Genomic DNA, 12173 nt, shown 5'->3' on the forward strand with positions numbered 1-12173 from the left:
CATGTAGGTGACTAACTGTGTGCTTGTAAAAAGGTAAAAATAAGGTGAAAAGTATTTGGTCGTCCTTCAGTGTAAGAGATGTCATTCAGTGACATGCAGTGTAAGGGCCATTTCATTCAGTGTAATCGGTTCATGGTTGTATATTAAGAATCAAAACGGCAATATAAGTTGCAATATTACTCTAAGATATAATAATATTATGATACTACTTAAAATTATGACTTTTATTGTTATTTCCATTATAACCTTGTTATTGCCATGTAGCATCCATATTACTGAGTAGATTCTGGGATTTTGGAAGTTGTACATGAATTATCAGAACACCCCAGTCACAATCCCCGAAATATGCAGGTTAACAGACAAAAACATCTTTTTTATTGTTTTAGGCCTAAGTAGTAGCCTACCTCTAAGCTTGTGGTCTTGGAAGTTCTTCAAAACACATTTTAATGCCCCAATATTAAGTAAAAATACCAATTATTTGACAACATCTATTTCTGTTGTCACTCATTCAGGACGTTGAGTACTGTAGTATGATGGTAACAATATGATAGCAATGAAAAGTAGCTGTTTATATAGGCTTTTTTGCCAAGGCATCATTCAGTGTAATAGTTGTGGTCATTCAGTGAAATGCACATTTTTATGTGAAAATAAAGTCAAATTCTTACGAAACTTATTTGTTTAGCACAACAAATGCGGGGGCATACAACAAATCAATAATTGTGCATTTTAAACTGATTTTCTCTTCAGTGGAAAAACTTCTTAAAGCCAAATGGGTGAAATGCACTCGGTGAAAGACTACAAACACTGCAAAAACTATTTGCAAATGCCTTTTACTAGAAATTTTAGGTTTGATGAAGACCTTAAATATAGGCCTTTACTATGGTATGTAGCTTATTTCAGTTTTTTAACGTCATCTATATGTTTTTTGCATTATCAACAGTTTAACACCGTATTACACTGAATGACATTTTATGGGTGAAAATGGGGTAAAATGCATGTTCCTTACTATTTTCTGAACAGAAAATAATAAACTTAATCACTCTTCACTCCAATGTACCCAAAAAAGTTGAAGAACGGTGTCAGTGAACAGTTTTATTTTTTGGAGTCCTGAAAACCCTGTTTCGTCTTTGACCCTATAACACTAATTGCGGAACCTTAAATCTATGTAGGCCCAGCCTAATAAGTGAATGGCATGCGCCAACTCAATTCACTTGGCGCTTTTGGCAAGTGTTCTTACGCACGCACGACATAAAAAAAACCACACACACACACACACACACACACACACACACACACACACACTGAGAGGGAGGTTTTATCGGGCAGAGTGGCTTCCGCCCCTCTTTGGCAGGCAGGCAGGCAGGTGGGCCGAGCAGTTGCCCCAATCCAGATAAGAGAGCTGCTGTTACTTCCTTAGATAAGGGCCTCTACTCGGCCGCCCCCACCACCCAGCGCTGGTCCCACCCGCCTGCCTGCTGCCTCACTCAACCACCCTGCCCAACCAGCCAGTCAGTCAGCCAGCTAGCTAGCTAGCTAGCTAGGCAGCACAGGCCGGGGTGCATTTCTTGAAACCAAAGTTGCTTACTACATTAGCTATTTTGTTGTTTTCAATGCATTTTCCCATTGCGCAACTACCGAAGTTGCTAACAGGCTAACAACTTCTCTTTTGAGAAATGCACCCCAGGGCAGCACAGGAAAGGAGCAACACACACTGAGAGTATAACATGAAGGTTAGGATTCAGATGCAAAACCCTCTTAGTGCATTTATGGTGAGTTTCCAAAAATAGGCCATATTTCTACAAAACAAATGTAAGTGGCTTCTTGGTTTGAGATGACTAGGATAAAATTGTATTTTAAAATGATTTTTTTAACAGATTTTGGTCATGGCTTTTAGAGGTTTTCACATCTGAACTCTTCACATATTATACTAGATCGTGTTACAAATATCACCCCAAAAAGTAATCTATAAATAAAAAACATAACTCAACACATATGGAGGTATACAGGTTACTATGCAGACACATAGTGTAGTGCAGGGAACATGGGAAAGTATACAAATCAACATAAATGATAAACTATAATTCATCTAAACCTGCCCATCTCAATATGAACCTTTAACTTCAGCATTCATTTCACACAAATTGTGACAAAAATATCCCAATTCCATTTGGCTAGTGCAAATGTCCATCCTAAATTTGTTCTCTATACATAGCCACACATTTCCAAACAATTGATAGCTGGACTCAGGCGTACATGTTGGGGCTACAAAATATTACCTAGATACAGTAAAAGCATTTCACTTTTTAACACTGAGTGTTCATGTCCTTGAGCGCTCGAGAGAGTTTAGAAACTAATCACACACAGCACACAGCCCAGCGTCTACTGTATAGGGCAAGTGAGGGAAAGTGATGTCAGATGCCTCGTGTCAGATTATTGAAAGCCCAACCCCTCCGGGGCGCTTTTATTTAATATCAGATGATTGGTTCGCTCAGGCTGAAGCTATTGATTACTCTCACATGTCGGATTCTCTCTCACACCACACCACATCACACCACACCACATCACACACACCACACACACACACACACACACACACACACACACACACACACACACACACCACACACACACACACACACAAACACTAGCTTGCTTGCTCGCACTCTCTCATTCACACACACACACACACGCAGACACATGCATGCAAGTTTACACACATGCACGTGCAAGCATGCAGACATCCATGCGCGCGCACACAAACACACACACACACGCACACACACACACACACACTCACACACACGCAGACACATGCATGCAAGTTTACACACATGCACGTGCAAGCATGCAGACATCCATGCGCGCGCACACAAACACACACACACACACACACACACACACACACACACACACACACACACACACACACACACACACACACACACACACACACACACAAGTGTGACTTCCTACTAGACGACAGGGTGCACTGTGCAAAGCGCCACATTGTGGGAAACCCATTCTGATGAATTAAGTCGAAAATTTGAAACTAAAATCGGCTGTGTGCATGCGCCCATTCAAACAAGACGCAAAAACCCCAACCTCTGCAAGCCAATCCAACCCACAGGAGCCAACCTCAGATTTAAAAATAACTGAGCCAGAAACTCCCGTTTTATCATCCTAGAGCCACCACACCACACCACACCAGTCAGTGAGCTGCTGGCCATTTAACCTAGTTACAACACTTTTCCACCACTCTTCGTCTTAACTCTAGCTATAATCTGGGCCCTTGGCAATGCATTGACTGCGTCTTTCGCCGCCTTCCCTTGTTTTGTCTGGGGCCTTGCCTTGCCTTGCCTTGCTAGCTAACTGCCCTGTCTGGCGGCACATGGTTTATTCTTGGGGGTGCTCCCGTCTTAAGCTAGATTTATGCTTCGCTCGCATAGAATCTGCGTCCGTCCGTTTTCTGTCTATGCGAGTCCACGCCCCCCTCTCAGAGGCTCTGCGCCCGTCGTCTAGCGCCTCGAAAAAATTCTAACTATCCGTCGGACGGACGCGGAGTACGCAGACAAAAAGGCACTATGATTGGTCGTCTCGCTACTTCCTTGTTCTGTTCTTGTGGCAGCGCAATGCCAGTAGTTTGCGAGAGCAGAGCTGTATTCTGTTAAAAACTTTATTAATGCCTTGTGTGTAAATACACGAAGCTAAGCTAAGTAACAAACAATGCATCAGTTGAACACTCGTGGCACAATGCCTGCGGTTTTACTACCGTTCCTCCACCGAATGTAAACACACATCGGCAGAATCAACTGTCTTTACATGCTTGCATTTTCTGCTCGTGAAAACAGACTGGGTATGTCAAATAATGATACCACTGCATTGCCTTTGCAATTTGTGTGAAAATACCTAGCTAACCGGGATAGAAAGCAACATTGCTTAATAATGACCGCAGTGCTTACAATGAAGTGAAAGTAGCCTAATCGCGCAATTTCAAATGTGGCTGGCAACGAGACCTCGGACCTCGCAGAGCTCGCAGATGCATGAATACAAAATTGGTTCGTGGCCACTCCCACGCGACTTTTCACGCTCGCAGTTGCTGAAGTCTAATCTGACCTTTAGTCTATGTCTGTGTCTGTGTCTCAGTCAGTCCTGGGTAGGGCTGGACATTATCTGTTTAATCAAGTGATCAAGAATGCCACACCACTACTAACTGATGTTTAGCGTCAGTGTAATTACCTATCTTGTATCTACATTTTTTCCATTTCATATTTGTTATTACCATCCACATTTTCTCCATTACATATTCACTGCATTCCACTCTGTGTGTTTGGGTACTGGTCATTCAAAACTGATAAACACTAATGTTGCCTTGTGATTCTGCACAGTCTGGTCAATTCTACAACAAAAAAAGTAGGCCAACAACGTGAAAAATGACTAATAAAAGTTTGAGGAATGCTAATAAAACATGCTTGACCTCCATCAATTAACGATTACAACTGGCTGGTTAACCACCATCCACATGTGTTTAGGTATCATACCGTGAAGCATTGCTAATATTGAAATCTTCAACACATATCTCAGTAGCCAAGCTAAGTGTAGTGAAATTGATCCCATTTGACGGCACAAGTAGTGTACTGGGCACACAGGTGGCAGTGAGGAAAGACAGAGGGTGCCCATTAGGAAACAGACAGCATTTGAGCATGGCTAAAGTTCAAGTCTGCAAGCATCACCTTTTAGTTGTCAATCTAGGGAGGGAATTGATCGCATTAGACTGTATAGGTAGGCCACTAGGTCTTAGCGTTAACTTTCTGCCTTGTTCCTTCTAGTACTTGGGAGAGAAGTTTTCTTCACGTCTCTTCTTCACTACAAAACCGACTCCGATGTGGGCATTAGCCTTAGCATTTACATATTCTGATGGGCCTGTGATGGACCTGCTACATTTCTTACAAGTCTTTCAATATCACCACTTAGTTGTCAAACTCAAACGGATGTAATTACTAGGGCCTGCACAGTGAGGATCTCCTCTCCAGTACAACAGGCTACATGTGTCCATTAACATACTAAATGAGGGCCATCAGATTGGGGGTGGGGGGTGGGGGGGGATCAGGTCTCCAGACGCCATTTAAGGGGGGTGCAAATGAAAAAAGAAAAGACAACTGCCGTCATAAAAAACCCTCATATAATGGCTTCCTGCCCAGGCCAGGACATGACTACTGCCACCCTCTCATCAAGGATATGAGGGAGGTGTGTGTGTGTGTGTGTGTGTGTGTGTGTGTGTGTGTGTGTGTGTGTGTGTGTGTGTGTGTGTGTGTGTGTGTGTGTGTGTGTGTGTGTGTGTGTGTAAAAGGAAAGGGTGGGGGAGTGTGAGAGAGGCCATCATGTGAAGGTAAGAGCAACTCCTGCGAAGAAGCTTTTTGTTTGTGCAGGGTGGTTTACAATAGCAAGGCCGCTGCTTACACAAATAAGCCATTCCCTTTTTTACTGCTGGGCCCGACCAATAAAATTCTAGGAAACAATCAAATTAAATATTAACAACCTGGCAGGTCAGGCCGAGGCATTTGTCCCCGACACCACACCACAGACGTCCCACTTTACCCAGTCAGCATCCTGGAAGATGTGCAGGTTGGGGCTGGATCAGTCACTGTCTGTGGTGGCAGAGGCTAATACTCACTTACTCACTCACTCACTCACTCACTCACTCACTCACTCACTCACGGGATGCGTTCCAATATGCGACCTTGCGGCCTCCACTTGTGCCTGTGGCCTCGTACCAGGAAGTAATACGTCATGTTGACATCACTGACAACAGCATTATATTTCAATATCTCGCAAATGCTCAATTGTAAAGTCATTTTCTCATTTGCAAACTGGATGGTAAATAAAGAATAGTACCGCAAAAACTGTTTTGGCTAGCCTGACAGCAGGGAAACTTAATTGTTTTCTCCACAGAGGCAGGGCATCAGCAAAACGTGAGGCCATAAGCCCAAGTGGAGGAGGCAGGGTCGCATATTGGAATGCACTCATGGTCAGTAGAGGCTGATGTTAAAAGAGAAACAAATCCTGGTATTCATCTCAGAGGACAAATGAGACACTCAGGGTATAATGTCTCTCCATTAGGCAAGATGTTGGAATACTGGATACTGGCTGACTCAGAGTAAATTCAGCCAAACTTTATACTACAAACATCCAATACTTTCGATATTACCAAATACGCAGAATACCAGGAACATGGCTACCCAGAACTTAGTATATTAATGTCTCCATCACCCCATATGCTGATAATGGCTGACGCACAGTAAAATCAGTTGAGCGTAATACTACAGGATATCTAAACATCTGACACTTTTTGATATCGCTACACCTGTCCTAAAGTACACCAAGAATATGTGTTTAATTTTTTTTTCTATAATATTTTTAGGTAAAATAACTAATTAGTTCTTGAATATGCCCATCAAGCCAAAACGTGTGAAAAATGTGGCTTCTGATGTCTTTACAACCAATCACTGTGTTCGAAATTATTCCACAGGGTTGTTTTAAGGGACCCACAAAAGAGGCTCTCAGCAACCTTTATTTTTTCAAAAGGCCTACATGGTGACCTTGTATCCAGTGTGCAGGCTCATCACTGTCAACAGAAATCTGAAACGTGCGGGGCGTTTGGCAGGGCGGGTCGATAGCGGAGCGGAGCGCGGTCCAGACAGGCACATGCCATACCATGCCACCATCAGGATCGGACCACACAGCAGAACACCCACATAACAGCAGAGCAGAGGAGACCCTCCGCACCCCAAGAATCTAATGCAACCAACTACACCCCCCATCCAATATTGTCATTATGTCATTCCTACTAAGCTTATACATTTACTAAATTATTTGGGTAATACACTTTATTTAAATGATTCACTATTACAGTGGATTTACCACATTAGGTACAGTGTAATAACCAGTGTAACAATATTCAATACCATGCAATACCAGCGTAACACCATATACCAATTGTGTACTTGATGCAAGTACAAAATTGGTACATGGTGTTACACTGGTATTAGGTATTAAATATTGTTACACTGTACACACTGTACCTAATGTGGTAGACCCACTGTCATAGTGAACCATTAAAATAAAGTGCTACCATTATTTGCTGTGAGTCTGATCCTCTCAATGTTTACCCATGAGTTGATCTTGAGTTATGCTGATGATTTAAACCTCTGCTCCCCTCCACCTTGCTATAACCCCCCCCCCCCCCCATCAATCTCCAAAAAAAACTTCTACAACCACAAGCATCTGTGCATTCTTCTTAAAATGAGCAAAGCAAAAGAAAACAGAAGGCAATAGGGAGGAAATAAACTGGTAGAGGAGGGGGGGGGGGTGTCGGGGTGCACTGGAGTTTGATGTAACACAATATCGGGTTGAAGCCATTAAGACAAAGGTGACTTTGCAGGCGAGAGGAAATGTGATCTATATTGAAAATGAGCAGATTTGACTAAAGGTTCTTGAGCGAGGACAAAGCGCTGGCTGGCAAGCCTCACAGTTGCCAGAGCCAATGGCTATTAGGCTACAACAGATCTGTTCAGCAGCAGTGCCACAGCCATACAAGAGATGAATAGCACTAACTGGGCAGTCGTCATGGTCTACTAGCATATGGTAAAATGGTGGTTAAATCTATATGCAGGAAAAAAAAAAACTTGAAAAAAGTCTGGAAGTGCTGTATCACATGCACGGCAAATGACAACCCTGTACCCAAAACAGTTAACAATAGCAAAGCATACTGTTACAGAATTACAAATTATAAAACATATAGCAAAGCCCCACAACCAACAACCAGATCTGCACTGTTGCAGCGAAGAACTGGCAACTACTAACAGGAATAATATTCGGAAATGTTTGGCCCGTATAGGTCCTCAACACATTTCCACTCCTGTCCTTCGGAGAAGAGCAAGTGTTACAGGACTGGAAACAACTTATAAGACGAGGCAGCTTTCAGAGAGGGAAAAACAAAAATAAAAAGGAAACAAATCTGACTTCCAGTGCATTTTCATTCTAGTCTTCCACCCAACACTCACGGTCTATGGCTGCTCAGACCATTCAACGGCTTGCTAGCACGAAATAAGGAAAACAGGCATGCATGTTGGTTACATCAGCAATGCAATCCATTTTTTTTTCAGCTCCACATTTCCAGCTGCTGCTGCTGGACTCCCTGAGTCAGGACTGGAATGGGGATCCAAAATCGATTCCCACTGCACAGCCAGGGCTCCAGTGCAGGGTGTGTGTGTGTGGGGGGGGGTGGGTGGGAGGCACATATGACCTTTGCTGAATGTCATTTTGCATTGTTCTGTTCTGTGTCATCATCCCTGACAGAGCTGGACATGTTGCTTCAGTGGCAGTATTGCTGAGATCAATACATCTAACATTCTCTCTTTCCTGCTGCCTGTGTGTGCGTGCGTGGCGTGCGGGTGCGGGATGTGTGGTGGTTGGGGGGGTCTAGCAGAATCCATACAGTTGGAGTAGGCACGTGGAACTATCACGTGCAAATGGCTCCTTGTTTTGGTGATTTCCTCCCTGCAATCAGTACTGACTGTAGGCTATATTGACACAATCAGTAATAATAACGATTTCTCATAGTCTCATAGCCTGAATAGAAAGAGCATTGGGGTTAAAGGCAGACGAAAGCACAGACGGCGTAGCGACTATATCTATTATTGGTTACAATTGGAAGTGTTCCAGGATTCAATCATGCGCGTAATGTTTCTTAATATCGCATGGTATTTGATGAATATTTCGGATGAATCGTAGATATTTTCATTTTTTGGTAGGCATTTGGTAATGTTTGTGTGCTCCCCTGATCGATATTTCCACCCGTGATTGTTGAGGAAGCAGGGCAAGTGTAGTCATGAATGAAGCGGACAGAAGGTTAGCGCTTTTATGAATGGGCCGGGGCGGGCGTCATGCGACCCTGGCTGGCGCAAACAGCTCCCCTGCCCTTCGCCCTTCCGTTCCAAAAGCACCGGCACAAGCACTTCCACTCACTTGAGACCAGTGTGCGTGCATGTTGAAATGCTGGTGCGGCAACATGCCGTGCATGTCCTGTATGTATAAATAAATATAAAGGGAGCAGACAGCCAGACAGATGACGGGCCTGGCATGCCTTCATCTCATCCAGGCCCAGTCATAGATGATGGCTGCATAAGACTACATAAACCACTACACAAACACACAAGTACAAAATAATAATAATCTGAAACAAACTGTCTGAACATGCACTATCCAGTCTATCCTGGCCCAACGTAAAGGATAGCCTGGCTAGCATGAGGTGTAGGCCGCCTGATTCTTTTGGATACGACTTGTGAGCGATCGGATTTGAAGTTTGAGTTGTTTATAGTTTTTCTACTGCGAGTCAAATATATTCGAACATTAGGTGTCCCGCCAAGCAACGACGCGTTGTATTGAAGTCGTCGAAGCTCATTGTTGTCTTTTTATGAATGAAATACTGTATGCAAATTAGAGCGATTCAAGAAAAAGGAAACAAATGGCGGATATAACCTAACCCATGTTATCGGTTGACTTTGAACTACGTTTTTTGGAGAATCAACGCTGGTAGACAAGCACGAGAGGGTGTGAAAGTAAAGAATAAATAAAGTGATCGATCAAAACAAACCACTTCCGAATAAGTGAGCAACAATGATGGTCACGTTCAAGCAACTTTTATGGGCAGTCTAGATTTACGCATCGGGATGATTTCCATATCTTTAAAACAGTAAATCCCTTTACAAAATGTTTCCGATCCACCCCCGCCATAGCCTACTCCCTCCCTCTCCCTCCCCAAGTCAAGATCCGGAGAACAAGGAGGGGGCCCCAATCCCCCCTTTTACCCCTGCGTCCACTGTCACTTCGTATGCTCCATACCACAAAGCGCTTTCAACTCCTAAAATAGTGCCAAAACTTACCAAAGCCCAAACTTCCGTCCAGCACATGATCCACGTTACATTTAGTGAAACTTTCGTTTCTCTGCGGCAGGGTAAAACTACCCTAATAAAATGCAACTCGTATGCTACTTCAGGGCGAAAAGATTGTTTAAAGTGGACTACTTACTCGTTTGGGTGTGTTTCTTCAATCATTTTTCTCGTTTCACCTCCAAAACAATCCCACAATGGGTGCTCGCATTTTGCTCGTCATGTTCTTGCCACTTTCAAACAATACTCCCGGTGTATGATTTTATCGAGCCCTTAGGTGTTTGTTTTGTTCTTTCTCTCCGTCTTCGCCTTGATGCTTTTGCTTTCCCCCCTCTCCCCTTCGCTAGCTCGCTCTGTCTCCTACTAGTTTTCTCCTATGGAAGCAAACCAGTTGCTCTTGAACAACGAAGGCACACGGCGAAGGAGTAGGCTATCCCGCCGTTCAATATCTCCAAAGGTATTTTCCTGAATTAAAGTTCTGAGGCGCTTTTTGAACTGCCCGCAGATTCTTCGGTTAAGAATGTTGGTGGATGTTGCTGAGAGTGGCCCCGTACGAGCCCCATCTCTGGTTACTCCATGTTGGATTGTGCAGCAGGCAAGCAGGCAGACAGCAGCAGACCAAGCAGCGCCGCCGACACACACACACACACACACACGCACACATACACACACGCACACACACAACACACACACTCGAGGGGAGGAGGGCCAGCAGGGCGGAAGCCATGACGTCAGCCTCCACACACATTTCAACGCAGGCCGTTTGGACTAAAAGGTGCCCACATTAATGACTGATGTTATGTATACATGCATCTTTAGAATCTATTGCCACATGTGTCATCTCGTTACAGAGCCATCCGACTTAAAACGTTGCGTGTAACGGATTTATTTTGGACCTTTTCTGTAAAGTTTCATGCTTTTGTCGAATTAATTGTCAGTCCGATGCTCTTATAGGCTCAGTTTGAGCTTTTAAATCTTGTACGTGTCAAATATCAGCCAAAACGCTTCCAGACAGCGTTTAACTTTATTTTTAAGTTACACTCGAGTTCAGTCCCCTCACTGATTACACAACATAGCTGTGAGTGAGCGTTCCAGAAGTGGCTCTTCAGTAGGCCATTTCCCCAGGGATGTGTGGCTGAGATCAAAGGTGGCTAGTTTTGATGGCTTATCGGACTCTTCCTGAACACGTAAGGTTAAAGTGTAGCACTTTGGAGTGGTGGGACCAAAGGAAGCCATAGAGGTTTCAGTTGCATAGCGTGGAGTTGGTGATACTGTGGCTTTATTGTTGATGTCTTGAATTACTCTTTTTGGTTGCACTTTTACGCACCATTCCTTGTGCGTAAAAGTGTCTTCCTTCCTTTCCATTGTCTTAACTATATTAACCCATTACCTATGTAATAGACTCACTATACTGTAGTTTGTGCTCTTTGGGTAGAATGAAATATGAAGGTATTAAATCGTCGAAGAGCATAGTCGGACTCTGTAGTCACTCACGTTCAGAGTTCCCCTGGCCCGCTGAACAAATGCTGGAGAATGACATTACGACGCCCCCATCTGGACACTGGTTCATTCTACGCCCGAAACACAAATGGCACCGGGCCAATTAGCGCAGCCACAAAAGGCTCCTTATGTGCCATCTTTGCGCATCCTGGCAAAGAGACATCCTGGAGACTCCAGAGCCGACAGAATGTACCAGGCATAGAGGCAGAAAATAACACCTCTATGGTACCAGGCGTAACTGTGGCAAGAAGAAACGGAACCTGCTTAAACAGAACTCTTCAGATGGATGCCATGATGTATTTTGAGAACACAGAGACACAATGCAAATCATAACTCTAGGTCTTGTAGTCTATTGGTCTGTGACAAAAGGTGCACATTACCTCCTGCATGTTAGGAAGGAATACATACAATAATGTGCAAAGATGAAAATGGTAAAGGAGGTAGAGGTATATTTTGAAGTTGTAGGATTTAGACTAATCAGACATATTTCAAAAGATAAGCCACCTAAGCACATTAGATTGAATTTCTTTCACTATATCACTGTCAAAAACATCCTACTCACTGTGTTAGGCTACTGTAAACTCAAAGTCAGACCACTTTCAAACATGCCAAGGCAGTTCACATAATTGCATTCTTTGAAATGATACCCGCTATGCTTTGTGGGGAAGACTATCAATCAACCTCTTATCAGCTGGAATGCAATGCACCATTTACACATCTAAATAA

The 12173-nt window shown here is 43.6% G+C and overlaps 1 protein-coding gene across 1 annotated transcript in view; it reads right to left on the reverse strand.

Moving 5' to 3' along the window:
• Positions 1 to 10611, reverse strand: part of spred2b (sprouty related EVH1 domain containing 2b) — a 65373-nt gene extending 54762 nt beyond the window's left edge. The window contains exon 1 of the mRNA XM_063192837.1: positions 10087 to 10611. Within this exon, the coding sequence (XP_063048907.1) occupies positions 10087 to 10112 (26 nt within the window). The 5' untranslated portion in view covers positions 10113 to 10611. The remainder of the gene's footprint in view (positions 1 to 10086) is intronic.
• Between the last annotated feature and the right edge of the window lie 1562 nt (positions 10612 to 12173).

Source organism: Engraulis encrasicolus, unplaced genomic scaffold (assembly GCF_034702125.1).
Source record: "Engraulis encrasicolus isolate BLACKSEA-1 unplaced genomic scaffold, IST_EnEncr_1.0 scaffold_25_np1212, whole genome shotgun sequence".
Lineage (NCBI taxonomy): Eukaryota > Metazoa > Chordata > Actinopteri > Clupeiformes > Engraulidae > Engraulis > Engraulis encrasicolus.